Here is a 27,493-nt window from a genome sequence, read left to right on the forward strand (position 1 = left end):
GGTTCGGATCACGTACCCGTGAACTTTCATTCGGGAGGTAGTGGGTTCGTACTCCGGCAAGCCCTGAAGATTTTCTGTAATTTCCTCATTTCTGCAGCAGGCAGATGCTGGGGCTGTACCTGAATTAAGGCCACGGTAGCTCCCTTCTCAGGTCCTGCCCATTTCCCATTCCATCGTCGCATAATAGTCTACCTGTATGTGTCGGTGTGACGTAACTTATGCAGATAAGAAGGCATACACTAGGTCGTGCAGAAGTAGCATTTTCTGGTCCAGCGAGGAAAGTTGTGGCAATTACCCCACTCCTCATGTTGATTAGTATGCCTCATTTTGACGCCACCATCGGTTTTTTTGTAACCTCATAACGTTTGGCTCTGAGAATCCAACCTGACTCTGGTCTGATGGCCTAACAGACAGGTAGTGGTGGTAATTATTGCTTTAAGAGGAAATATAAGTAGACAACCGTCCTCTATTAGCACTAATCAGAAGGAAGAGATCCGACATGTCGAAGAACGATGGTATCGGCAAAAGAAGGGGAAGGGACACGGAGGGCAAGAAAATGAAAGACTCCAGGCTTCGCAAACTTAATACCATCAGGGTCGGAAGAGAACAGCAGTTGACCAAAGAAGGGCGGATAGGAAATGTGGCATAAGTACAGACCGGCAACTATAACTGAGGACCCGTGAAATAGCCTCTCCTCGCTCGTCAGCCTTACAGGTTACAAGGTCCTCTGTTATTTGTTCCCGCATTGGGTTTCTTCTTCCACACCACTGCTCAGCACAAACCAATAGGAGTTAGTTTCAGACATTGGTGCCAGATATTGCGCTATGCGCATTCAGCAACAAGCGTTCGTGGAGTAAAGTTCCATAAGGCGAGCCTTCTGGCTTGTCTGCTGTGCGCTCTTGCGGCAGTCTGGCAACAATGAACTGTCCTGCTGTCCTCCTCCGAAGTCGTAGCACTCCCTCTCACATGCGGTGGAATCAGCGCTCACAGCGTCGGTGGTCCACAGCTTTACTTGTAAGTGACCGCTAACCCGGATCCCTTCTCAGTCGTCTCTTTCGACTGGCGCGGGATACCGTGGATGTATTCTACGACCCCATCTAACAGACAGAGTTACACGTAATGGACGCACAGTAGCACTGATTACATAATACAGGTAATCGCAGAATCGTGCTTATATGTAAATGAGGCAGCAGAACAGCTTTGAGCATACTTCAAGCAGTACTGCGGCACTTTTTATACTTGGAAACTTGAAAACAGACACCGTATTTTCCTTGGATTCTTCTACACACACTACAAACTAAACTGTACACCGTTACCCCGTTCATATTTGCAAACACATTTGCAATATAAATAAAACAATAAGTTCCACAGCTCGCTGTGCCACGTTCTTTCTGTCTAGCTTGTTGTTACGTCGAAATTGCTCAGACGGCCGCTGGTTTAAGCAAAACTATAGCTAATGCAAAATATAACTTAAAATGAACAATATTTACAACAATGCACGGAACCTACGACGTATTGGAGTTTCGAAAACAAAGATCCGAAATAGTAATTCTGTAAAAAGCATTTATTTCCAAATATTATATTTTAATATGAATATATTGGGAAATTTCAACCTGTGACAATAAAGTTCGGTGAATAGTCCTGCACTTTCAACATAGATGAACAATGCACGATAGTGACCTTACTGTCCTTCGAAATAGTCCCCTCCCATAACTATGCACTGCTGAGATCGGCGATACATGTCCTGGAAACTTCGCAAACAGGCTTCCTTTGGGACGATGTTCAAAAGCCTCGTCAAGATTCGTTCGATGTCAGGAATATCGTCAAATCGCTTTCCTTTCAAAGCGAGTTTGAGTCATGTGAATAGGAAGAAGTCTGGAGGATTGAGATCTGGCGAGTATGCGGGGTGTTCAAGTTGCAACAGCCCCTTTTTGCCACGAACTGTTTGACGATATTGGCTGTGTGTGGGCGAGCGTTGTCACGGACAAAAAACCATGAACCTTGTTTTGCGTACTGGGGTCGTACCCTGCATAGACGTTTCATGAAACGGGTCAAAATTTCAATGTACCGTGCAGCATTCAACGTCGTTCCCTCAGGTAGAAATTCCTTGACTGTCGAAAAAGGTGATGAGCATCATTTTTATGCGTGACTTTTCGGCTCTGACATTTTTCCAACGAGGGGCTCCCGGAGAACGCCATTCCATGCTTTGTCGTTTCGTTTCAGGGTCGTGCCTGAGACACCAGGTTTCATCCTCAATGACGATACAGTTCAAGAAATTTGGTGTCGCATCCGCCGTTTCGACAAAATCCTGTGAAGCCTCTAAATGTGCCTGCTTCTGATCGTCGGCGATTCGGTGTCTTGCCAAGCTTAAAACAAAACTGTACATTGATCTTTTGGCCGTTCATGTTCTTGTTCGCAGTTACGAACCAACGCACTAAACACGCACTGTGTCAAACAGGTCTTACACGTCACACACACGATGCTCAACTGAACAACCTTGGGAGCAGGTGGTCAAACCCTGCTGCTACGCAGGTGCAGCGTTGCGTGTCGCGAGTGTTACCGGATCGACCTTTCTGACTTCATTAACCGAACTTTATTGTCACAGGGTTTTTTGCTATTTTTCTTTACGTCGCACCGACACAAATAGGTCTTATGGCGACGATGGGGCGGGAAAGGCCTAGGAATGGGAAGGAAGCGGCCGTGGCCAGCATTTGCCTGGTGTGAAAATGGGAAACCACAGAAAACCATCTTCAGGGCTGCCGACAGTGGGATTCCAACCCACTATCTCCCGGATGCGAGCTTACAGCTGCGCGCTCCTAACCGCACGGACAACTCGTCCGGTGTCACAGGTTGTATTAATTTATGACATAGGAATGCAATAATTTAAAACTGGTTTAAAAGGATACAGTAATCGAGCATTAATTGCATCTGCACAGTTCAAAGTGAAATACAGAAATTAATATTAATTATAACTATCTTAAAACACTACGACAGAACATTTTGCAATTATATTGTGTAGTTACAACACTTTTACATAGCCTACAATTAACTGCAATGATACAAAATTGATACCATCTTGTAATCTTCTGTTGAACATACCTACGGGTTTGGGGGAAGGCCCTTGGATTGCTGCAAGTAATTATCCATTCCTCGATTAATAAGAAGTACTTGACTTCGTTCCTTTACTTTGTGCAGGGTTTGAGCATTTTAATTGTTTGTAACCAAGACGAAATTAATTTACCTTCCTCCAGTTATTCATACGGAGGGAGGTTTCTAGTTATAACAAGTATTGTTTAGAGACGGTGTGCCATTTTAAACATTAGATACCATATATTTACCGAAACATAGCTTAAAACTCACCGAATTGTTGAGTGTCATTTTTCTGTTCCGCCAGCGTCACCAGACTGTGAATCATATGTTCTGGGTTTACATTGCCTTGTGCATAGAAAAGCACAATCATACTGCCTACAGCAATAATCAAGACATAACGCAGGCACGAATGGGCATATGATCCAAGTCCCAACGCCATCCCTTTCGTCTGTCTGCAGATCTACCGCAGTGGCTGCAGCTGAAACACAGGAAACGTTCGTTAGTAGTAACACAGTTCTACAACTCTTGTAAAGTTTGTCAAAGTTGAATGGTAAATGAATTACTGTTCTAAGGAATGTAAATAAAATAAAAAGTCAAGCTTCCAGATGTGATACATGACTTATATTTGAACAAGTGCTTCCGAAACACACATGCCACAAATGCCGACTTCAATATGTCTGATTGCCAAGAACCTAACAAACAATACCTGATGTATGTCTGGATTCTCAGATAATAATAATAATAATAATAATAATAATAATAATATCGTGTGGTTATTGTGCCGGTCTAGGGAGAGTGTGCCCGCCCCTCACCCGGGGGTCTCGGGTTCGCTTCTCGGCCAGGTAAGGTGTTTTAACTTGGATCTGTGGGCTGAATCGAGGTCCACTCAGCCTGCGTGATTGCAATTGAGAAGCTATCTGGCGGTGAGATAGCGACCCAGGTCTAGACAGCCTAGAATAACGGCCGAGAGGATTCGTTACACTGACCATGCGTCACCTCGTAATATGCAGGCTTTCGGGTTGAGCAGTGGTCGCTTGGTAGGCCAAGGTCCATCACGACTGTAGTGCCATGGGGTTTGCTTGTTTTGTTTGTGGCTACTGTAGTCTGGGTGCAGCCCTTCTTGGGCAGACCCTTCGTGGAAGGCGGGCAACGTCTGCCGCGAGAGGTAGGCCTACCGCGTGTAGATAGTGGAGGAACGTGTTGTGTGTGAGTTGTAGATATGTGTAGGGACAGAACGAACAATCAGCCTCAAGCATTAGGAATTAACCATCTGTGGTTAAATATCCACAGCTCAGCTGGCAATCGCACCCGGGTCATCTCGGACTGAAAGCTGGCGCACTACAACTCAGCCAAGGAGGTGGATTATCCTCCTATTAAACTAAAGAAAGAGAAAACATGGATTTCTGCCATGAAATGTCTAGGAATTCCACCTTGCCCTCCACCTTCCTATTTACTTCAGGTTGACTGAACTTGCTGTTGAAATGAGATATAAAAGGGGGTTCGGTTTAATAGTGGCTGGATATTAAGAGGAAGCAGACGAGAAACAATAACAAAGAGAGAAATGAGAGGAACAATCCTGTCGTTAATGAGCTACTGAGTGGGGCTCCGCAAGGCTGTATTATGTGAACTTCATATTTTGGCAGACAAACGTAAAGAGTTCCACCTTGTTTTCTTGACGCGCCATAAGCCCAAAAGCCCATATCATATCTACAAGTACGGGTCGTGAAAGCGTCAATTTTAACTTCATTTTGTCATATTTATAGGTCTAAATGGTAAGAGTAAAGAACTGGAACCGTAGCTAAGTTCTGCAGGTGATGTCGTACTATATAGAGTAATATATAAGTTACAGGATTGTGGGCGACTGCAAAATCACGTCGACGATGTTGTGAGGTGGACAGAAGAAAATGGTATGATGATAAACAGAGTGAAAAGTCATGTTGTAAGCTTCACCAATAGGAAAAGTTCTCTCAGGTTTTAATTACTGTGTTGATGGAGTGAAAACACCTCACCAATTTAGGTATGTTTCACATTATTAATTTGTAACAGTGTATTCCAGTATGTGAGAGAATATCGAGGCATTATTATTATTATTATTATTATTATTATTATTATTATTATTATTATTATTATTATTATTCTATAATTAATTTCTAGCATCGTAATGTACATTTCTGAGTTATAGTAATTAAGTAAGGATTTCGTGTATTCTTCTTCTTCTTCATAATCTGTTTACCCTCCAGGTTCGGTTTTTCCCTCGGACTCAGCGAGGGTTCCCACGTCTACCGCCTCGAGGGCAGTGTCCTGGAGCTTCAGACTCTAGGTCGGGGATGAAACTAGGGAGAATGACAAGTACCTCGCCCAGGCGGCCTCACCTGCTATGCTGAACAAGGGTCTTGTGGGGGGATGGGAAGATTGGAAGGGACATACATGGAAGGGGAAGGAAGCGGCCGTGGCGTTAAGTTAGGTACCATCCCAGCATTTTCCTGGAGGAGAAGTGGGGAAACCCGGAAAACCACTTCCACGATGGCTGCGGAGGGGATTGAACCCCCCTCAACTCAGTTGACGTCCCGAGGCTGAGTGGACCCCATTCCAGCCCTCGTACCAGTTTTCAACTTTCGTGGCAGAGCCGGGAATCGAACCCGGGCCTCCGGGTGGTGGCGGCTAATCACACTAACCACTACATCACAGATGCGGACATTTCGTGTATTAATATGTAAAACTACATTATTCCACCCAAATTGCCTTAGGCGATTTGGTGGAATATTTCATTCATCTAATTTTATATCAGAATTGCAGCAGGGTTCGACATTTCCAGCAAAGACTGCAGAACTTCTCATAGAGATCCACCGGAGTCGTTGAGATAAGCCACCAGAGCAGTGTTGGAGCACGTTCTATTGGGGTTGTTAACCAATTATATCATACATGCACTTAGCAAGAAACTGCCACTCATCTCTACACCCTGGGAATCGGAACTTTCTATAACCTTCCACGTGTCTTTGTTAGTCAAAGAAAGCTGAGATGAGCTAACAGGAAAGAAGATTGCCGAATTCCTTTGACTTAGATGCGTAAACCCCGTAGAAAAATGGCACAACCAATCCAATAGGGAACATGCATGATCCGGGGTTTTAATTAAAAATATGCTAATCTGATTCAAAATTGCATGCAGAATTAAAAAATGTGATCATAATGTACAAATAATAACTCCAAACATGATAAAAATCTACGAAAGTGTCACGTCACGCAAGTACGCGATCTCATTGGCCTGACGTCATCGTACAGGTTGACTGAATTAGCAGACGAAATAACACGTAGTGTGCTGTGAGAAGCAGGATACACTTCGCGTATTTCTACTTTACGTTAGTGTCTAGTATGGTTAAATTCGAGGTCTATACATTGGATAATAATCTGAGTGGTATATTTTAGACTTAAAATGAATCCTGCGCAGACAGTGAGGCAGAAAACTTATAAATGGTGTAGAGTTCCGATGTGCAATAGCACATCGCATACCATCCCAAACAAATTGTTTATAAACGTTCCAAAGACGCTAAAACTAGGGAGAAATGGATTTTGGCGACCTGGAGAAATGCTGGTGATATATCGGAAAAGTCTACAGTTTATTTTTTTGAAGATTTTAACGTAAGATGAATTTGTTTGAATTTTCAAATAACTTTTCCATGTCAGCTGTTCTAGTGGTAAAACTTTAAATTTTAATGTATGATGCTTTATTTAAATGCTTCAATTACATCTTGGAACATGAAAGTAATAAATGGTGCATTAAATAATGCTGATTATTAAAGTATTCTCCAAACCTAACCTATGTTTTGGGTGATCCATGTCAAGATAATAAATCAAAGGGGTTATGAACCATTTTGACAGCTCTAATTCTACCAATATATCTTGGCATGGGACAGTCATGACATTCCTGTATTGAGCGACTAAAATGTCACCAGGACACTTTTCTTTCCTGATATGCTCAACTTGTTAAAAGCCAAATGTAATTAATGTTACTGGCTTCACGCCCCGCTAACTACTTCTACGATTTTCGGAGACGCCGCTGTGCAGGAATTTAGTCCTTCAGGAGTTATTTTACGTGCCAGTAAATCTACCGACACGAGGCTGACGTATTTGAGCACCTTCAACTACCACCGGACTGAACCAGGATCGAACCTGCCAAGTTGGGGTCAGAAGGCCAGCACCTCAACAGTCTTTTTTTTTTGCTAGGGGCTTTACGTCGCACCGACACAGATAGGTCTTATGGCGACGATGGGATAGGAAAGGCCTAGGAGTTGGAAGGAAGCGGCCGTGGCCTTAATTAAGGTACAGCCCCAGCATTTGCCTGGTGTGAAAATGGGAAACCACGGAAAACCATCTTCAGGGCTGCCGATAGTGGGATTCGAACCTACTATCTCCCGGATGCAAGCTCACAGCCGCGCGCCTCTACACGCACGGCCAACTCGCCCGGTCCTCAACAGTCTGAACCACTCACCCCGACTTGTGAAAACTAGATGGTCATATTTATCTTTATCATGTTTAACTTTTTCCCTCCACAAAGATATTTAATTCTCTTTCATGGGCCCCGGAAGTGGGTAGGCCAGTTTTCCCAACCATAAATATATATATATTTTTTTTGGGAATGATAGATTATAGCCCTATAGTACTATGATCTTTCTTTCTTTCCTTCTTTCTTTCTTTCTTAATCAGTTTATCCTTCAGGGTTGGTTTTCTCTCGGACTCAGCGAGGGATTTCACCTCTACCACTTTGAGAATGGTGATGAAACTGGTGAGGAGGGCCATTACCTCGCCCAGGCGGCCTCACCTGTTATGCTCAACAGGGGCCTTGTTGGAGGATGGGAGGATCGGAAGGGATAGACAAGGAAGAGGGAAGGAAACGGCCGTGGCCTTAGGTGCCTGGAGGAGAAGTAGGAAAATACGAAAAACCACTTCGAGGATGGCTGAGGTGGGATTCGAAACCCTTCTACTCAGTTGACCTCCCGAGGCTGAGTAGACCCCGTTCCAGCCCTCGTACTATTTGTTTTCAACTTTCATGGCAGAGCCGGGAATCGAAACCGGGCCTCCGGGAGTGACACACATTAACCACTACACCACAGAAGCGGACTAGTACTATGATGCTACCTATATGTTTATGTTAGTGCTGAAATCCGATTTCTTACTTTACTAATGCTGAAATCCCGAAAATGTAATGTTATTCTTTAATAGGGGAATCAGTCTAGAAGGAAATGTTGAAAGTGATGTGATATCTATCCAGGTTCGTTGTTATCCTAATACTATGTGTTATAGTACATTGCATGTATATAAAAGACGCCACTTACAAACTTGCTTGTTATCCGCGAATTTCTGCGGCCACAAAAGTCACTATTTTTCAAGAATGATGACATTTACACATGATAGATTGTCTGATTGTGCTGTTTTGAACCTTTCTTCTGTCATTTTGAAGTTATTCGCGATCATGAATAATAAACAATCGGCTTTTAGCAACGGCTGATGCACAACGGCTGGTAGAGCTCCATGCGGTACTGGATCGTGACGTCACAGCGCGCCGCTTACGTCAGAGGCCGTTTCACTCGCCTTGCGGAAAGGCACTATTAAATATTTTTTTAATGGTAGAAAACAAGGCAACATACCACAATGTAATACGTTTACGTACTATTTCATTGGTGTACTTTTCAAAAAATATATTTTTGAAAATGATGCATGTTCCCAATTGCTCCATTCTTAACCGCCGAAATTTCCCGCTAAGAATATTTAGTCTATCTCGGGAGCTTGAGTAATGCTACACGTCAACTGGGGTGCTAATTACTGTATTAGAGTGTATATAATTTTTGTTGAACATTATTAAATTAATTACAACTTAATTGAAATACTATCATTGTGTGCGACTGATCACGCGTTGACGGCGCGAGTACAAGCGGAAGTTGAGGAAATACCGCCATCGACCGAATTGCCGACGCTTGATTTAATGTTGCCCACGCCAAGTGAATTATGAAAAAATGTACGGTCGTACACCAATTTTCAGCTCCGTATCGTGATACTAGCTCAAGTAGGAGCAATGGAGACCCACAAATGACATGTCGAAGCCCCTGAATTAAATAGTGACGCTCCATAAAACACAGGAAGTTTGGAATAGAATCACGTAGTCCGACCGAAGGTTTATTACCGTGAGGTGATCCGAACCGCCACCTCAGCGTCATCTCAGTCTGGAAGTCTACTCCAAGTTCAGAAAGTCTACGGTGGTATTGACAACCTCAGGTGGGACGCGTAGAGTATATCGCTATGTCCGTCCGACTTTGTGTGAAAGCGGTGCGGCCAGTTATTCTAGGCTTACATCAAATAAATCAGAATATATAACTGAACACTCAACAAACTGTTATATTCACTAACTTTGGGGAAATATAGATAGGAGTTAAATAACTATGGATTTACAATTGCACGCTTGCCATCTTCTTCTTCTTCTTTTCCTGCCGCTTTTTCCCACACCTGTGGGGTCGCGGGTGCGAACTGCGTCGCACATGTGGATTTGGCCCTGTTTTTACGGCCGGATGCCCTTCCTGACGCCAACCCTCTATGGAGGGATGTAAGCACTATTGCGTGTTTCTGTGGTGGTTGGTAGTGTAGTGTGTTGTCTGAATATGATGAGGAGAGTGTTGGGACGGACATATACTCCCAGTCCCCGAGCCAGAAGAATTAATCAGAAGCGATTAAAATCCCCGACCCGGCCGGGAATCGAACCCGGGACCCTCTGAACCGAAGGCCAGTACGCTGACCATTCAGCCAACGAGTCGGACAATTGCACGCTTGCCATCAACAATGCAAAATTTTATGACGCATTGTGCTAATATGAGGACGACATCTTCTCTAGCCAGTTTGCTTTAAACACAGCTCAGTTAGCAAGGCAAAAGAGAAATAAGATTCAGCAGTGAAACAGTCTTAGCATGTAGCAAAGGGACATTTTGGTGTATAACAACCTCTCTGTGTGATAACCAGTTTCCAATATCGCTAGTCTGTCCTTGAGCTCATTAAGAACATTCCGTTAACACGACAAGTAGAGGAAAATTAACGGAGGGGAAGTTTCTAAACAATAGCTTGCCGACCACCTAGGACAGGTATCCCGATTACCAAGATTTTAAAAGGGACCACTTCTTTTCCCGCAGAGTTGACCAGCTGGTAGGAAGTTACCTAACTGCAGGAGAACTTCACACCACAATAATAGAATGAGACGATAACCTGGAATGTGTTAGGGTAACAGTTAGTATTAGAACATATAATTAATTTGAAGTAGAGTGTTATACGTGTGCGACAATAAGTGAAATCGTGTGTTAGCAGTGTATAAGTTATATGTCCCAACTTGGCTATACACCAGTCATCACCATGACAACGCTCTTATTTTACCTTGGCCTAAAACCCTAGGAGGTGCCAACAGGAAAGCATAGGATACCCCCTGAAAACGCAGCTTGGATGATGTGAGTACTAGATTATTGAAATTTTGTTTTAATTAATCTGTAAATAATTAACTATATCCGTGACCACGCTGCCATCCGATAGATATAATTATGCCAACTTTTAATCTTGTGTTTTAGGAAGGACAGGTAAAGTCACCTTAATAATAAATGTAATGTCACGTACTATAAATTACGGGAAAGTCGTGACTTAACGTTAAGGGCCCGGCATTAAATCATTTTCTGCTTTACGAGTATGATTTCGTTATATTCCTGTTTTGGGATATTTACCGTGTCGTTTAATAGCATAAATTACATTTACCGTGTCCATAATTTCAAAGTCATATTGTGATAATAATAATAATAATAATAATAATAATAATAATAATAATAATAATAATAATAATAATAATAATAATGTTGCAATTTGAATGAGTCATTAACTAACTCTAAATTATGGTGTTCATGATGTTTTCACATAACGTCAGGACTAGGGGAGATTTATATCATTAGAGGGACCTGTTATTGATATCGTTACAGTAATAAAAAATTGGGAACTTCTAAGATATGTAATGGCAAATGTTTCGTGTTGTTTACGTAAGCAATTAATTAATTGATGTAGTGTCGACAGGAAGCATAAAAGAGAACTGAGTTCTGAAATAAGTGAGAAATACCGAGCCGTAATGAAATTTTGTCTACAGTGAGAAATGTTACGTCGCAACACCAGGGAGGAATCCTGGGCTAGTAAGAGGCGTAAATGAGAGCAGATATCTGCGAGTAATGATGGAAAGGATATAAATGGAGCTATGAGGAAATAATGGGAGAGAAATAGAAATAATAATCTACGGCAAAAGTACGAAGAAGTAAAATAAATAGGGACAAGACCCTTGTGATCAAGAAAGGCATACGCCCACTTATAAATGCTCGGACACAGGTTATGAGGATCGAAAATTTACAACATCCAGACGCCCTGGGAGTACAGGTCACTGAATAAGAGTAATATTAATTTGATTCCAGGTTGTGTCCTCTTATACGAGGCAGAGATAAATTGATACCCAATGAATTTGTGCTTTAAATTATACATGTGAATAATAATAATAATAAAAAAAGTAATATGATAAATATCTGACACGGTAACGTTTATCTACTGATGTTAAATAATCATACTAATAACAATGAATTTGCGTGGATCTTTTATTTGTAATTTTATCTGGGAAGTACAATTATATGATATTTTGTGAGGATTTTACAGTCTGATGCATTTTCGTGAAGTAAGTTACAAACCTCTCATTTCGATGTAACGTTTTTGATGATAAATTTGATTGAAATTTCAGACTAGTGCAAATTGTTATGCTGACCATGATATGAGCTAATTAGACTTGGCCACACAGTGTCCAAAGTGAGACAATACTCGTAGCCACTGGGACGAGTGAACTCATCATAAAGTTTTATAATTTTCAGTCACTTGAATGGCAGGTGCTGTCAGCCTCTTACTTTGACAGTCAGACTTGTAAGTGATTGTATTGCTTTGTATAAATAGCATAGGTTAGATAATGATACGATGTATTTTCTTTCAGGAGTATATTTAGTTGTTAGAATTAGGGTAACATGTGTAACATTTTGATGATAATAATAATTATCATGAATAAAAATATATAAATAAAATTACTCAAAAACTTAATAAAATTAATAAGCATAATTAACCGAAATGTCCGTAGTATGGGCGCCAGAGTTCACCAGAATGGATCCCTCGAATTTAGATAAGAGCATGATAAACTTTATATCCCAGGGCGTGTACATAATGCTGCGTACTGGTACATCTGCTGCAGGCCTTACCTAACCTCCTGAAAACGACTAATTAGGTAGGAACTGCACCTAGGTTCATCAATAACACTGATTCTAAAATAGCTAACTATATTCTGAACAAATTCCGTGCATGAGCACCTCATCAACATACAACATTATACATATAATACACACATAAAATATTGCTGGAAGACTCCATATTTACAACAACAACAATAATGAAAATCGTGGGAAAACGAAAGCGAGAACTAAGTTACCATTTGTAGATGGTCCGATGAACATGTATGAAGATAAATACCCTTCACTGTCTCTATATCAATTCGATTTACCGATTCTCATAATCGGCAGTTATCACATCACACAGATACTGTACCTTGTACTACTGTGTTCACATATTTTAATACTTGTTGTAAAGATATATACACACGTCTGTCGATCCTCAACATATAAATTTATGGAAAGTCTGAGATAGCTTTCACCAACATATAATGCTAGGCCGCCACAAGTGCTACAATACTTAATGCGCAAGCACTCTCCACAATCAGCCACTTTCCACAAACATAACAAGACTACGCTCCACGAACGTTTGAAGTCCAGTCCATTGCAGCCGTGTCACACCAGTACCGTGTATCAGCACTACTTCCTTCCCGTACAGTGCGTCAGTTGTAGTTGTAGTTGTAGTTGTAGTAGTTCCTTCTCGTTCCTTTACAATCACTCTCACAATGTTTCTTACAATCTCTATACAATGTTCCCGGTTGACGCCGTATCATCAACCTTTATAGACATCAACATCCCCCTCCTCTCAGATGATACGTCTGGATTGGTGCTTGCCCACCAATCATGAGTGGACCTCTTGTCAAGACCAAGCCCTGAACTACTTCTTCCTCCCAAGACAATAACAATCTCTGGGGTATATTCCATGAATCACCAAACGTTCCTGGTACAACAACAAGCTCATCTCATCAGGCTGGGATATATACATGAGTAATGGAATTTCCTGACACAAGTACATCACAACAGACACTGGGGTAGCCATATGACTCATTCAAATTACCAGAGTTATTAAAGCAATGTTTTCCCACTCGTGCAAAACAAATTACTCATACCTACATATGTGGATATCTTCCAGCTTACCAATATAAATGGCAAAATATACAAATGGAATACTGATAATAATAATAATAATAATAATAAATCGAATACTGACAATAATATCTCAAACTTCTACATATAATTCGGGGGTGTGATATATGTACTATCACATAACGCCCCCTTGGTGAATCGATGATATCACATATTATGATTCACCATAAAACAGAACTTCATACATAACCTTATAATGACATAACTGAACACATAATTTACTGTAATAATGATATATACATTGCGTCTACTGCATTGTATTCGCACACACGAAATACAATTTGTCCAAACAATAATAATAATAATAATAATAATAATAATAATAATAATAATAATAATAATAATAATAATAATAATAATAATAATAATATGGCTATATACACACAACTCCGATTGTTTCATATACTATTGAACACAATCCCTTCTTGCTACTGTACACATAACTCATAATTGATAATATATACATCCAAGGTGCAGATCCTATCTCTTATATCTGCGAAGGTTATAGATATTAAATGTCACAAGGACCTTGTTGTCAGTGGTTAGGAGCCTATAAGCACACTTGCCTATACTACTGTCCACAGTATACGGACCCTGATATTAATGAAAAAACTATACATGAACTTAACATTGGCATCGATAGACGAGGAATGCGTGCCGCAATAAAAACTAACTACGTCTAGAATCCACTCTATCTCACACACAAACATTCATACCATCCAGTCACACAAGAATCATACAAACTTTCATTCGGAACATTCATAAAAAGGAAATCCCTCTTTCTCAAATGCGCGGGAATCTCACAATGTTTACTCTTCCATCAAACCATAATAAATACAAGTAAACAGATCACATACTTCTTCACACATTCCACATCGATATCACTCAGCACGTCGTTCACATCATTCACACATCTCTCAGCATTAAATAAAACATTACACATACGCTTGGATAGACTTTCTTTCATCTCACGCACACTTCCATTCTCACACACGCTCACTCTATAATTGTAATTCTTATCATAATTCACTATAATGTTGCTATCATTACCACTTAATGACCCAACAATTAAACCATCTTCACCACTTTTCATATCAGCTACTACTTGCACCACTTTCATGCCAACAACACTGCTACTTTCGACTCTCTTATCAGAAGTTTCATTAATCTCAAAGTCACCATTTTCACACATAATGGACCTAACTTTACTCTCCTCACTTACACTTAAATCAACAAAAACATCCTCATGATGTATACTCCGTGAATACTCTTCACTCACAAAACAACCTTCATCAACTACACAAAAAACTTCACTTTCAATTTCAGAAACTTCCACAAGATTATCGATCGCAACACCGCTATTACCATCACCACTAGCACAAAGTAAGACATCCGACACATCTTTCTTACCTTCATCACGCCCCCTATTCTCAAAATCTCCCTGAACACAAAACACGTGGTCATACAATAATTCCTCTTTCACGTCTACCTCGTAACTTACCTGTTTCATCGCGTGAATAGGAATTTCGGTATCGGACTGCCTATCTGACCCAACTAAGTAGTCCGATTCCGGTTTAAATTACTTGACGTGGACTGTTCACTATTATCATGTCTCTGCACTTGATCTGGAGGTCTTTGATCCGTACGCCCCCTACTTTCTGATTCCCCTTGATTAGGTCTTCTGCCAAAATATTCCTGGTGATTAACTCCCTGATTAGACTGTCTGTTTCCCCTTCCGGAATTACCACCCTGATTCCCTTGCCTAGAATGACTGAAATTCTGATTATTCCTATCTCCCCCTAGCTGATTACCTTGTCTCCCATTATCCCCGTAATTTCTACCTTCACTTTGCCTAGTCCTCCCCTGCCCTTCCAAAGCATCAAACCTCTCTAACATCTGCTCTAATTCCTTGATCGTAACAATATTCTGCATACATGCAGCTAATCCGACCTTCTCAGGAAAATGCCTCAACATCTGGCGGACTGTATCTCTCTCCGATGCTAGACCTTCAATATTCTGGCTGATCAGAACATGCGCCAAGAAATATTCCGTCATAGATACACCTTCCTGAGGTTTATACTTGCCAAATAGCACGCGATCTCTTTCCCTTCCCTGAATAGCTTCACTCCAAAATTTAGAACTAAATTTCTCCCTAAATTCCTCCAAACTCGAAATACCCTGTCTATAAACTTGAAACCAGGATCTCGCTTCTCCAACAAATGCAATATCCAACATCTCATCAACCATACTCCAATCAATCAAACCATCGTCAAGATTCTTGGAAAACCGTTTCTCCACCGTTTTCAAGAATTCCATCGGATTAAACTGCCGACCATTAAACTTTGGTAATTCAGAGTCCTTCGTACAAGATACGTACCTATTACATATACTGCTACCTGCTTGGATTTGACTGATCTCCTGCCTTAATTTCACATGACATGATTTAATTCCTTCTTCCACTACCATTCTGGCATTTCCTTCTATTGACTTGAGGTCATCTTTTACCGACTTAAGGTCTTTCTCCAATTTCTCATTCTTCTCATCTATTCGCTTCGCTAAAACATTCTGATTGGTTTTAATTCTATCTATTTCTTCGACTTTATCTTCCACTATTTTTATTCTCTTATCACATTCCTTGCTGTTTTCAACAAATTCTTTCCTAACTACATTAAATCGGCCTTCAATTTTCTCAGTCAATTCCAAGCGTTGAGCTTCTATCTTATTGTTGACTTCCTGAATTTCCCTGCTTTGATGGTCAAACTTCTGGTTCAATTCATCTATTCTACCATTCACAGCACTACTTAAACTATCAATTTTACTAGACAATTCAACACTCACTAAATTTAACTCCTTACTTTGATTCTCAATCTTACTGGACAATTCCGTACTAACTGAATTTAATTCACTATTAATACTGTATATTTCATTACTTAAAAAACTCAGTTCACTCTTCAACTCTTTACTCTGACTATCAATCTTGCTAGACAATTCAACATTATTATTATCAATTTTACTGGATAATTCATCACTCTTACTGGACAATACATCACTCTTACTGTTAAATTCACATTTCAACTCTTTACTGAACTGATTAAATAGTGATTGAAGCATACTAAGAGTTAAGGTCGCCCCTTGATCCCCTACATTCTGAGTTTGAGACGGGTTACTCGGTTCCTCACCTATCGTTGTCAATTGATCTTTCCTACTATCAGCAATTTCGCTATTCTCGCTTAAATTAGATAAACTCAATGTGGTGGAATTCTTTTGCCTTCTCTTCTCCTGATTCTTAGTACCAGCAACTTTCAAAACCTCTCTACTTCTCAATTTTATAATACTGGACTCGCTACAACATTTCTTCATACTCCAACATACATATCACGTACATATAAAACACTTCACTGACATAGTTTGTAGAATTCCATCCACACCTGACAAGTGCACCTACGCTTATAAGCCTAACAGATGTACCAATCATTCAGCCACACGTTGGGAAGCCAATTGTAACATTTTGATGATAATAATAATTATCATGAATAAAAATATATAAATAAAATTACTCAAAAACTTAATAAAATTAATAAGCATAATTAACCGAAATGTCCGTAGTATGGGCGCCAGAGTTCACCAGAATGGATCCCTCGAATTTAGATAAGAGCATGATAAACTTTATATCCCAGGGCGTGTACATAATGCTGCGTACTGGTACATCTGCTGCAGGCCTTACCTAACCTCCTGAAAACGACTAATTAGGTAGGAACTGCACCTAGGTTCATCAATAACACTGATTCTAAAATAGCTAACTATATTCTGAACAAATTCCGTGCATGAGCACCTCATCAACATACAACATTATACATATAATACACACATAAAATATTGCTGGAAGACTCCATATTTACAACAACAACAATAATGAAAATCGTGGGAAAACGAAAGCGAGAACTAAGTTACCATTTGTAGATGGTCCGATGAACATGTATGAAGATAAATACCCTTCACTGTCTCTATATCAATTCGATTTACCGATTCTCATAATCGGCAGTTATCACATCACACAGATACTGTACCTTGTACTACTGTGTTCACATATTTTAATACTTGTTGTAAAGATATATACACACGTCTGTCGATCCTCAACATATAAATTTATGGAAAGTCTGAGATAGCTTTCACCAACATATAATGCTAGGCCGCCACAAGTGCTACAATACTTAATGCGCAAGCACTCTCCACAATCAGCCACTTTCCACAAACATAACAAGACTACGCTCCACGAACGTTTGAAGTCCAGTCCATTGCAGCCGTGTCACACCAGTACCGTGTATCAGCACTACTTCCTTCCCGTACAGTGCGTCAGTTGTAGTTGTAGTTGTAGTTGTAGTAGTTCCTTCTCGTTCCTTTACAATCACTCTCACAATGTTTCTTACAATCTCTATACAATGTTCCCGGTTGACGCCGTATCATCAACCTTTATAGACATCAACATCCCCCTCCTCTCAGATGATACGTCTGGATTGGTGCTTGCCCACCAATCATGAGTGGACCTCTTGTCAAGACCAAGCCCTGAACTACTTCTTCCTCCCAAGACAATAACAATCTCTGGGGTATATTCCATGAATCACCAAACGTTCCTGGTACAACAACAAGCTCATCTCATCAGGCTGGGATATATACATGAGTAATGGAATTTCCTGACACAAGTACATCACAACAGACACTGGGGTAGCCATATGACTCATTCAAATTACCAGAGTTATTAAAGCAATGTTTTCCCACTCGTGCAAAACAAATTACTCATACCTACATATGTGGATATCTTCCAGCTTACCAATATAAATGGCAAAATATACAAATGGAATACTGATAATAATAATAATAATAATAATAATAATAATAATAATAATAATAATAATAATAATAAATCGAATACTGACAATAATATCTCAAACTTCTACATATAATTCGGGGGTGTGATATATGTACTATCACACATGTGCTTAGCTGATTCCTTCGCGTATCATTAGTTTGTTTTGTAATAAACGTGGGAGGATACATCCACACTGTAATAATAATTGTCGGATTAGTAACCTTATGGAGAGAAGGCAGCTTGGTTACTACTTTTAAAACAACATTTCGCTTACAGTGTCCAAGTAAATTGCAACTAAATAATTAAATCGCTGAACAGACATCTGTAAATATCTGTAAATACAAAAGATAAACTGCAGATGCATATCCTTAAACTTTAAGCAATTTCCTTAAGAACTGGGATACGATATCTGCGAATTTTGCACATTCGATCGGATTAAAATTGTGTGTATAAAATGTTAGTATGTAAATGTTAGGCAGGTCTGTTCAGCTGATCTGAATGGATAATTAAAAGTAAATGACCTACAGAAATCCATGTGTATAGCACAGTGGTCATAAGTGCTCATAACTTGCCAGTAAACAAATCATACAGGCTATAGCTAGCGCGTATTCAGCTCATTTTCAACTCATGTCCATTATGTAATGTATACATTTGATGATATTTTATTTGAGTATCCATCCGATACCAGGTTATGAGAGGCCTGTTGAGCCCAAATATGTTTATATGTTATTACGCTGCGATCGTATGCTGTAGTGTTTATTTACGGAAGCAGTTTTATTTATTCTTTAAAGTTTTTTGAGTTAATCTGTTCTAGCGGTATTTCAGAGACATTGTAAAGAATATATACCTTATACACTGCCAAAGAGTGATAATAATAACAGAAATGTAATGAATGTCAATATTGACGGTATGTAAATTAATATGTTTATAAAATTTTAGTTTTAACGATAGTATAAAAGGGAGCAATAAACTCCCAAATTGAGGCGTGTTCTCAGGAAAATTCTGTTATTTGTTCCAGAAGTTTTAACTCATACTTTTCCGCGTAACATCTTTTTTCTTTCTTTCTTTCTTTCTTTCTTTCTTTCTTTCTTTCTTTCTTAATCTGCTTACCCTCCAGGGTTGGTTTCTCCCTAGGACTCAGAGAGGGATCCCACCTCTACCGCCTAAAGGGCAGTGTCCTGGAGCGTGAGACGTTGGGTCGGGGGATACAACCACCATTTGCCTGGAGAAGTGGGAAACCACGGAAAACCACTTCCAGGATGGCTGAGGTGGGAATCGAATCCACCTCTACTCAGTTGACCTCCCGCGGCTGAGTGGACCCCGTCCCAGCCCTCGTACCACTTTTCAAATTTCGTGACAGAGCCGGGAATCGAACCCGAGCCTCCCGGGGGGGGGCAGCTAATCACACTAACCACTACATCACAGAGGCGGCCAAATTATTATTATTCATTTATTTAATTATTTATTTTATATTTTATTTCATTATTATATTTAGTTTTGGTGCAAGTATTATTGTTAATACCAATTTCCTTAATGCTAAAATAGGCACTCAATCGTGGAGCAAGTATATTATTATGAAGTTTCAATTACTGCCCAATAGTTACCAAAGAAAGATGTTCATTGGGATAATCAACGGAATTTTAAATAAGAGGTTAGAGATCTCTTCATAAGGTTATGAGAGTAATTAGGGGATCTGGTAAGGACGTAAAGGAGAGGACGTATAAGGGCCGAATTCATAGACAGCACTTATAGATAAGTGCCCCTTATAAGCCAGGTTTCATTTCATATTACCTACTTAAGTGTCCCACTTATTGCTATATGTGGACCTCACACACACACTTAAGTGACTCACTTATGTTGCAGCAAGACGAAGAATAATGATTTTGCTGAATATGTTGCATTTCTTTCACAGAATGCTTTCCGTGCGCACGGTAGAGATGGAAAAACCTATCGAAATATAATGTGACCAACAATTTAAGGAAGGTTTCGTTTTAGTAAAGTGAGAGTTATGAATAGTCTTGTTCCTTTGTGTGAGAGAGTGGACATAACCTCTAGAGGACTCACTATCTCACCATTAATGATAATATTGTTTTGAGATATTATGCCACCTCTTAATTTCAGGTTATTATTATTATTATTATTATTATTATTATTATTATTATTATTATTATTATTATTATTATTATTATCATTATTATTATTACCACCATCGTCATTACCGGCATTTCGCTTAATTAATTGGAAACGTGTTACAAATTGATCAGTTATCAAAAAACTGTAGGCCTATGGAATAGTAAAGAACTATACTGTACTGAATTATAAGAAAAATGAACGTGTTGCGCTACAACCATTTATTTTAAGGTTGATTTGTGCTAATTATATCAGGTGAGTCAACCAATCGTTTGCCGGATTATATGAGAAGTTTCTGAAATTATGGCATCGCACATCAAAACATACTGTTTACATTTTATTGGGGAAGTAACTAGGCCTATTACAACGTAACGGCTACGGATATATTTGTCAAATCATTAAAACCGTTGTAAGGCTTGATATTCTACATTTGGACGAATATTTGTATAGGTTCGAATACCTGGACAGCTATAAACATACTATAAAAAGAAAATTACTCTGGGCATTTTCGTAGTTTGCAATGTCCACAACAAGATTTTCCCGTGTCATTCATATTCTGATGAGAAACTGTGTCGGTCTGCTTGTTCTATGCGCATGTTCTTGCAGGTGCCGTCTCAGCAAGCTGTTTTGTTATCCATTCTGATAACCAAATACAATATACCGGTAGACGATCTCTTAACCTAAAAAATGTCGCGCGCGGTCGTACGATGTCCTTCGATAAACAAAATACAATCCCGCTATTCGGTAGCCAAAACTATACGAACCAGGAAGCATGGGCATAATATACAGCATTGCCACATCTCCAGCGATACTTACGTATCAATGAGTGTGCTCTTTAAGTGCTGTCTATGAATATTTTTTTTTGCTAGGGGCTTTACGTCGCTATGAAATGTAAACTCATATAAGTGAATACTTATTATAAGTGATCCCTTATTACTTAAGGGTTCCACTAATGTATAATTGCTGACTATGAATTCGGCCCTAAGTCATGGGTAAGATCCCAATAAGCGAATGGTTTGAGTGTATGGGAACATCACTAAGATTACTTGATACGAGAACTGGAAAAGATCCAAAGGAAGGCAGCACGATTTGTTCTGCGTGATTTCCGGCAAAAGTGCAGTGTTACGAAAATCTGCAGACGTTGGGCTGGGAAGACTTGGGAGTAAGGAAACGAGCTGTTCGACTAATTTTTTCGATTTATTTAACGTTCGAAGGATTTAGGCGACGGAGGAATGGGAAAGGACAGGAATGGAAAGGTAGCGCACGACCTGGATTGGAGGTTTTAATATCAGGAAAAATCATATAAGATAAAGTTGGAATTCACGAGGACAAATTGACTGTTATAGGAAGAGGAATTAGGTTTTAGAATAATTTATAAAGGGAAATGTTCCACAAATCTCTAAGTTTCTTGACATTATTTAAGAGAAGTCTCGGTAAACATCATCATCATCATCATCCGTTTACCCTCCAGTTTCGGTTTTTCCCTCGGACTTAGCGAGGGATCCCACCTCTACCGCCTCACGGGCAGTGTCCTGGAGCTTCAGACTCTTGGTCGGGGATACAACTGAGGAGTATGGCCAGTACCTCGCCCAGGCGGCCTCACCTGCTATGCTGAACAGGGGCCTTGTGGAGGGATGGGAAGATTGGAAGGGATAGGCAAGGAAGAGGGAAGGAAGCGGCCGTGGCCTTACGTTAGGTACCATCCCGGCATTCGCGTGGAGGAGAAGTGGGAAACCACGGAAAACCACTTCCAGGATGGCTGAGGTGGGAATCGAACCCACCTCTACTCAGTTGACCTCCCCAGGCTGAGTGGACCCCGTTCCAGCCCTCGTACCACTTTTCAAATTTCGTGGCAGAGCCGGGAATCGAACCCGGACCTCCGGGGGTGGCAGCTAATCACGCTAACCACTACACCACAGGGGCGGATCTAGGTAAACAACTGATAGGAAATATGCCACCTGGGTGATGACTGTTTGTTTGATTGATTGATTGATTGATCTGAACACAAACATGCAGTCCACGAGCCAAAGGAATTAATCAGGGGTGGCTAAAATGCACGGATCAGCTAGGAATAGTATCTGGGACCCTCTGAACCGAAGGCTATGACGATGAACATTCAGCCAAAGAGCTGTACATTAATAATAATAATAATAATAATAATAATAATAATAATAATAATAATAATCCACCAGGCCCCTGTTCAGCATAGCAGGTGAGGCCGCCTGGGCGAGGTACTGGTCATTCTCCCCAGTTGTATCCACGACCAAGAGTCTGAAGCTCCAGGACACTGCACTTGAGGCGGTAGAGGTGGTATCCCTCGCTGAGTCCGAGGGAAGAACCGAACCTGGAGGGTAAACAGATGATGATGATGATGATGATGATGATGATGATAATAATAATAATAATAATAATAATAATAATAATAATAATAATAATAATAATAATAATAATAATCGAGTCCGCCTCTGTGGTGTAGTGGTTAGCGTGATTAGCTGCCACCCCCGGAGGTCCGGGTTCGATTCCCGGCTCTGCCACGAAATTTGAAAAGTGGTACGAGGGCTGGAACGGGGTCCACTCAGCCTCGGGAGGTCAACTGAGTAGAGGTGGGTTCGATTCCCACCTCAGCCATCCTGGAAGTGGTTTTCCGTGGTTTTCCACTTCTCCTCCAGGCGAATGCCGGGATGGTACCTAACTTAAGGCCACGGCCGCTTCCTTCCCTCTTCCTTGCCTATTCCTTCCAATCTTCCCATCCCTCCACAAGGCCCCTGTTCAGCATAGCAGGTGAGGCCGCCTGGGCGAGGTACTGGTCACACTCCCCAGTTGTATCCCCCGACCAAGAGTCTGAAGCTCCAGGACACTGCCCTTGAGGCGGTAGAGGTGGGATCCCTCGCTCAGTCCGAGGGAAAAACCGAACCTGTAGGGTAAACAGATGATGATGATGATGATGAATAATCGAACGTATCTATATTGAATTTGTTTGGATGAAAAACGACCACAACTGGTGTAAAGAATACGTACGTGACACCACTCAGACATCTCACCATTGCACGATGAAGTCTTACATTTGTAGTGCACCACATGCATACATTTTATAGTATAATCTACGTAATTGTGGACGGTTAACGCTACGTACTTTGTACTCGAGAAACAGCTTACTAGCGTATTAATCTCCGTCTTCGGGTGCTCTAATGTGGCCGAGGCGGTAAAGGCGTGCTCGGGTCATCCGGAAGGACGTGGGTTCGATTCCCCGTCAGGGAGTCGGAAAAATTTAAGAAACGAGATTTCCACTTTTGGAGATGCATATGGCCGTGAGGTTCACTCAGCCTACACCAAAAATGAGTACCAGGTTAGTTCCTGGGGGCAATGGCTGCCGGGAGTAGAGCTAACCACTCTACCCCACCAAGTGTCGAGGTACGGATAGTGGAAGCTTTTACCTTCCACTCTTCACAGGGCCTTCATGGCCCTGTACGGAGATGACTTTACTTCTTTGCTTTGCTTTGTATGCCCTAAGAACTTTTCAGTACATCGTGTAGCTGTCTGAATGATAAATTGTAATAATTTGCTTTACTTTACTGAGGTTTCTCATTATATTTTTGTTACTTGCTTGTTCAACATTTTCTTACAAGCTGCTTTACGTCACACCGACACATATGTCCTATGGCATAGGGATAGGAAAGGGCTAGGAGTGGGAAGGAAGCGGCCGTGGCCTTCATTAAGGTACAGCCCCAGCACTTACTTGCCGACAATGGGGCTCGAACCCACTCCCGAATACGAGTTCATAGCTGCGCGCTCCTAACCGCAAGGCCAACTCGCTCGGTACTTGCTTGTTCAGTACATTGGTATTAGGCGAAATTAAATTATCAACGATAGTGGAGACATTTCGTTCTATGTTTTTAATCAGTCAGTAATTCTTCTTCTTCTTCTTCTTCTCCTTCTTGGTCTTACCCTTTTACGTCTGGATACCCTTTCTGACGCCAGCCTTACTTGGGGTTATGAAATGAAATGAAATGGCGTATGGCTTTTAGTGCCGGGAGTGTCCGAGGACATGTTCGACTCGCCAGGTGCAGGTCTTTTGATTTGACACCCGTAGGCGACCTGCGCGTCGTGACGAGGATGAAATGATGATTGAAGACGACACATACACCCAGCCCCCGTGCCAGCGAAATTAACCCGGGACCCCTGTGACCAAAGGCCAGCACGCTAACCATTTAGCCATGGAGCCGGACACTTGGGGTTATGCATTCACTATTGTGTGTTTCTGTGGTGTGTATTGTGATGGGTTGTTAAATTACGAGTCTCTAACTACTTTCACGATTTTGGAAGGTGATGTGTTGTACGTAAATGAAGAGGTAAGACGGACACAATCAATTAGTCCCAGAGTCTTTGGCTGTTCGCAGTTAAAATCTCCAACCCGGCCGGGCCACTACGCTGAGCATTCACCCACGGAGCCAGACAATAAGTCAGCTAAACAACAACAACAATTAACTTTTCATTAAACATCTGCCGCAATTAAGAAAATAATTGAAGTGATTTATACTTGTCCGCCTCTGTGGTGTAGTGGTTAGTGTGATTAGCTGCCACCCCCGGAGGCCCGGGTTCGATTCCCGGCTCTGCCACGAAATTTGAAAAGTCGTATGAGGGCTGGAACGGGGTCCACTCAGCCTGGGGAGGTCAACTGAGTGGAGGTGGGTTCGATTCCCACCTCAGCCATCCTGGAAGTGGTTTTCCGTGGTTTCCCACTTCTCCTCCAGGCGAATGCCGGGATGGTACCTAACTTAAGGCCACGGCCGCTTCCTTCCCTCTTCCTTGCCTATCCCTTCCAATCTTCCCATCCCCCCACAAGGCCCCTGTTCAGCATAGCAGGTGAGGCCGCCTGGGCGAGGTACTGGTCATACTCCCCAGTTGTATCCCCCGACCAAGAGTCTGAAGCTCCAGGACACTGCCCTTGAGGCGGTAGAGGTGGGATCCCTCGCCGAGTCCGAGGGAAAAGCCGAACCTGGGTAAACAGATGATGATGATGATGATGATGATTTATACTTAATATATATACCGGGTGATCCACCAGCCCCTTGTGATCCAGTTTCATGCATCCCTTCACATTTACTACAATTCTGAAAGACATCGGTCCCTCTGTCTAAACCGGGGTAATACAACGAGATGTGTGTTTACTGGCTAGAAGACAGCAGGAATCGTGAGCGCCACAATTAATTCATTATGGGTACATCTAACGAACCCGTAAAACGAGTACAGATACGCAGAACACGTACTTTAAAGCAGGTGGTGGACGCACAGACCGGGATCACGGTACTGTATAGGCTGGGAAGTGGGCATCGTAGGACAGATGTCGCAGTAGCTCACATGGCAAACGGCCGGGGAGATGTGTGATAGTGGGCCGTGCTCAAGGTAGGAGGTTAGAGTCGCACATCCGAATTTTTTAACTGCCACTTGCCTGGTATATGGTAAGGTTGCATACTTGATAGCTTTCAAGGACTGATTTGTTTATTTGACCCTGCAAAAGACCGTATGGTCCGCCTCTGTGGTGTAGTGGTTAGTGTGATTAGCTGCCACTCCCGGAGGCCTGGGGTCGATTCCCGGCTCTGCCACGAAATATGAAAAGTGGTACGAGGGCTGGAACGGGGTACACAAGCCTCGAGAGGTCAACTGAGTAGAGGTGGGTCGATTCCCACCTCAGCCATCCTGGAAGAGGTTTTCCGTGGTTTTCCACTTCTCTTGCAGGCAAATGCCGGGATGGTACTGAGCCGTATCCTGCCGGCCCATAATAATAATTATAATAATAATAATAATAATAATAATAAGTATTATTTGACCCAATATGTAAACTTTATTCATAAAAGTTACAGTCTAACATGTTAAAGCATCGTATCCCAAGATAGTTGATACCGGATGTTGAGCAAGACAGTGAGTCGCTGGACATTGCTTCATATTTCCGTATGACCGTGAGAAAGGGTGGTGTAACTAAGCGTTGGCTAGGATCGACACGTGTATTAGATGCTGACCAAGCAATATATTTCAGCCAATGGAAATTAAGGACTTGGGAAACATGGAGGCCACACCGCGCCAAATCTTAATTCCAGAATGACCAACGTGCTCAGTTCCTAAAGTCAGTTTCTGTCGTTAATCGGTTTTCCACAGTTTCTGAAGTCAGATATATTTGGAAATGTAATATACAAATTGGTGGAAGAGATTTGCTAGTGTTTGAGCTGTGTTTTGTAAATATATCACAATAAATATTGTGTCATCATATACAACGAATTTTCTGATTGGTGGTTGGTTTAGACACCCGGGAACCCCAGTATTAATATGGCGTCACCGAAGCCTCCTCAGTAACCCTAGCTCTGGAGAGCGTCACTCTGTGTTAAATGCTTGGATAGTGCGGAAGCACAAACTCTGAATTGGTGATCGTGATTCCAGTAACAGTATCTGGTTCTCAATGATATTTTAAATTGTGCAGTTGGAAGATTTTACTGTTCTTGAGAAAATATTTTAGCAGAGTTTACTTTCAATATATAAAGACGGTGCTTAGTGACCGATGTGTAGCAAGTGTAGTGGAGACGTGCTATTGTTTCACTACTTCGTGACGGGCGCGTTTCGCGGGGAACTTCCGTAGCGAACCGTGTGCTGCTTTCAAAACTGTATTCTCACCCTTTAAGTGAAGTGTATTATAATTATATCAGTGTGTTTAGCTGATCTTGTAAAGAGAAAAGGTATTTCGGCTCGTAGCATTAAGCAGCGAAGATATTGTCAACCATAGTCTTCTGTGTTCCAGTGGAGTATTTTCCAGCAAGATGATGGCGATGCATGCAGAAGAAAGAAGTGTATTCTCACATGTTAATGCTGTGATTAACATGAAGTAAATCCCTCAATCAGCGGGGATGTAAGCTGCTATCCTGGTATCTCGAGAGTCGTCGGATGGAATTCAGTTAAGACGCAAGTGTTATTTGTGGCATGATATGTAAATTATGTTAAGGTACTAGGGCAGTGT

The 27,493-nt window shown here is 41.3% G+C and overlaps 1 protein-coding gene across 12 annotated transcripts in view; it reads right to left on the reverse strand.

Moving 5' to 3' along the window:
- Positions 1-27,493, reverse strand: part of LOC136863154 (uncharacterized) — a 989,332-nt gene that overhangs the window by 47,338 nt on the left and 914,501 nt on the right. For all 12 annotated transcript variants that reach the window (XM_067139498.2, XM_068225867.1, XM_068225869.1 and 9 more), the window contains one exon: positions 3,361-3,568. In XM_067139498.2, coding sequence (XP_066995599.1) covers positions 3,361-3,529 — 169 coding nt within the window. In that variant the 5' untranslated portion in view covers positions 3,530-3,568. The remainder of the gene's footprint in view (positions 1-3,360; positions 3,569-27,493) is intronic.

This window comes from Anabrus simplex, chromosome 2, assembly GCF_040414725.1.
Source record: "Anabrus simplex isolate iqAnaSimp1 chromosome 2, ASM4041472v1, whole genome shotgun sequence".
In the NCBI taxonomy this organism is placed as follows: Eukaryota; Metazoa; Arthropoda; class Insecta; order Orthoptera; family Tettigoniidae; genus Anabrus; species Anabrus simplex.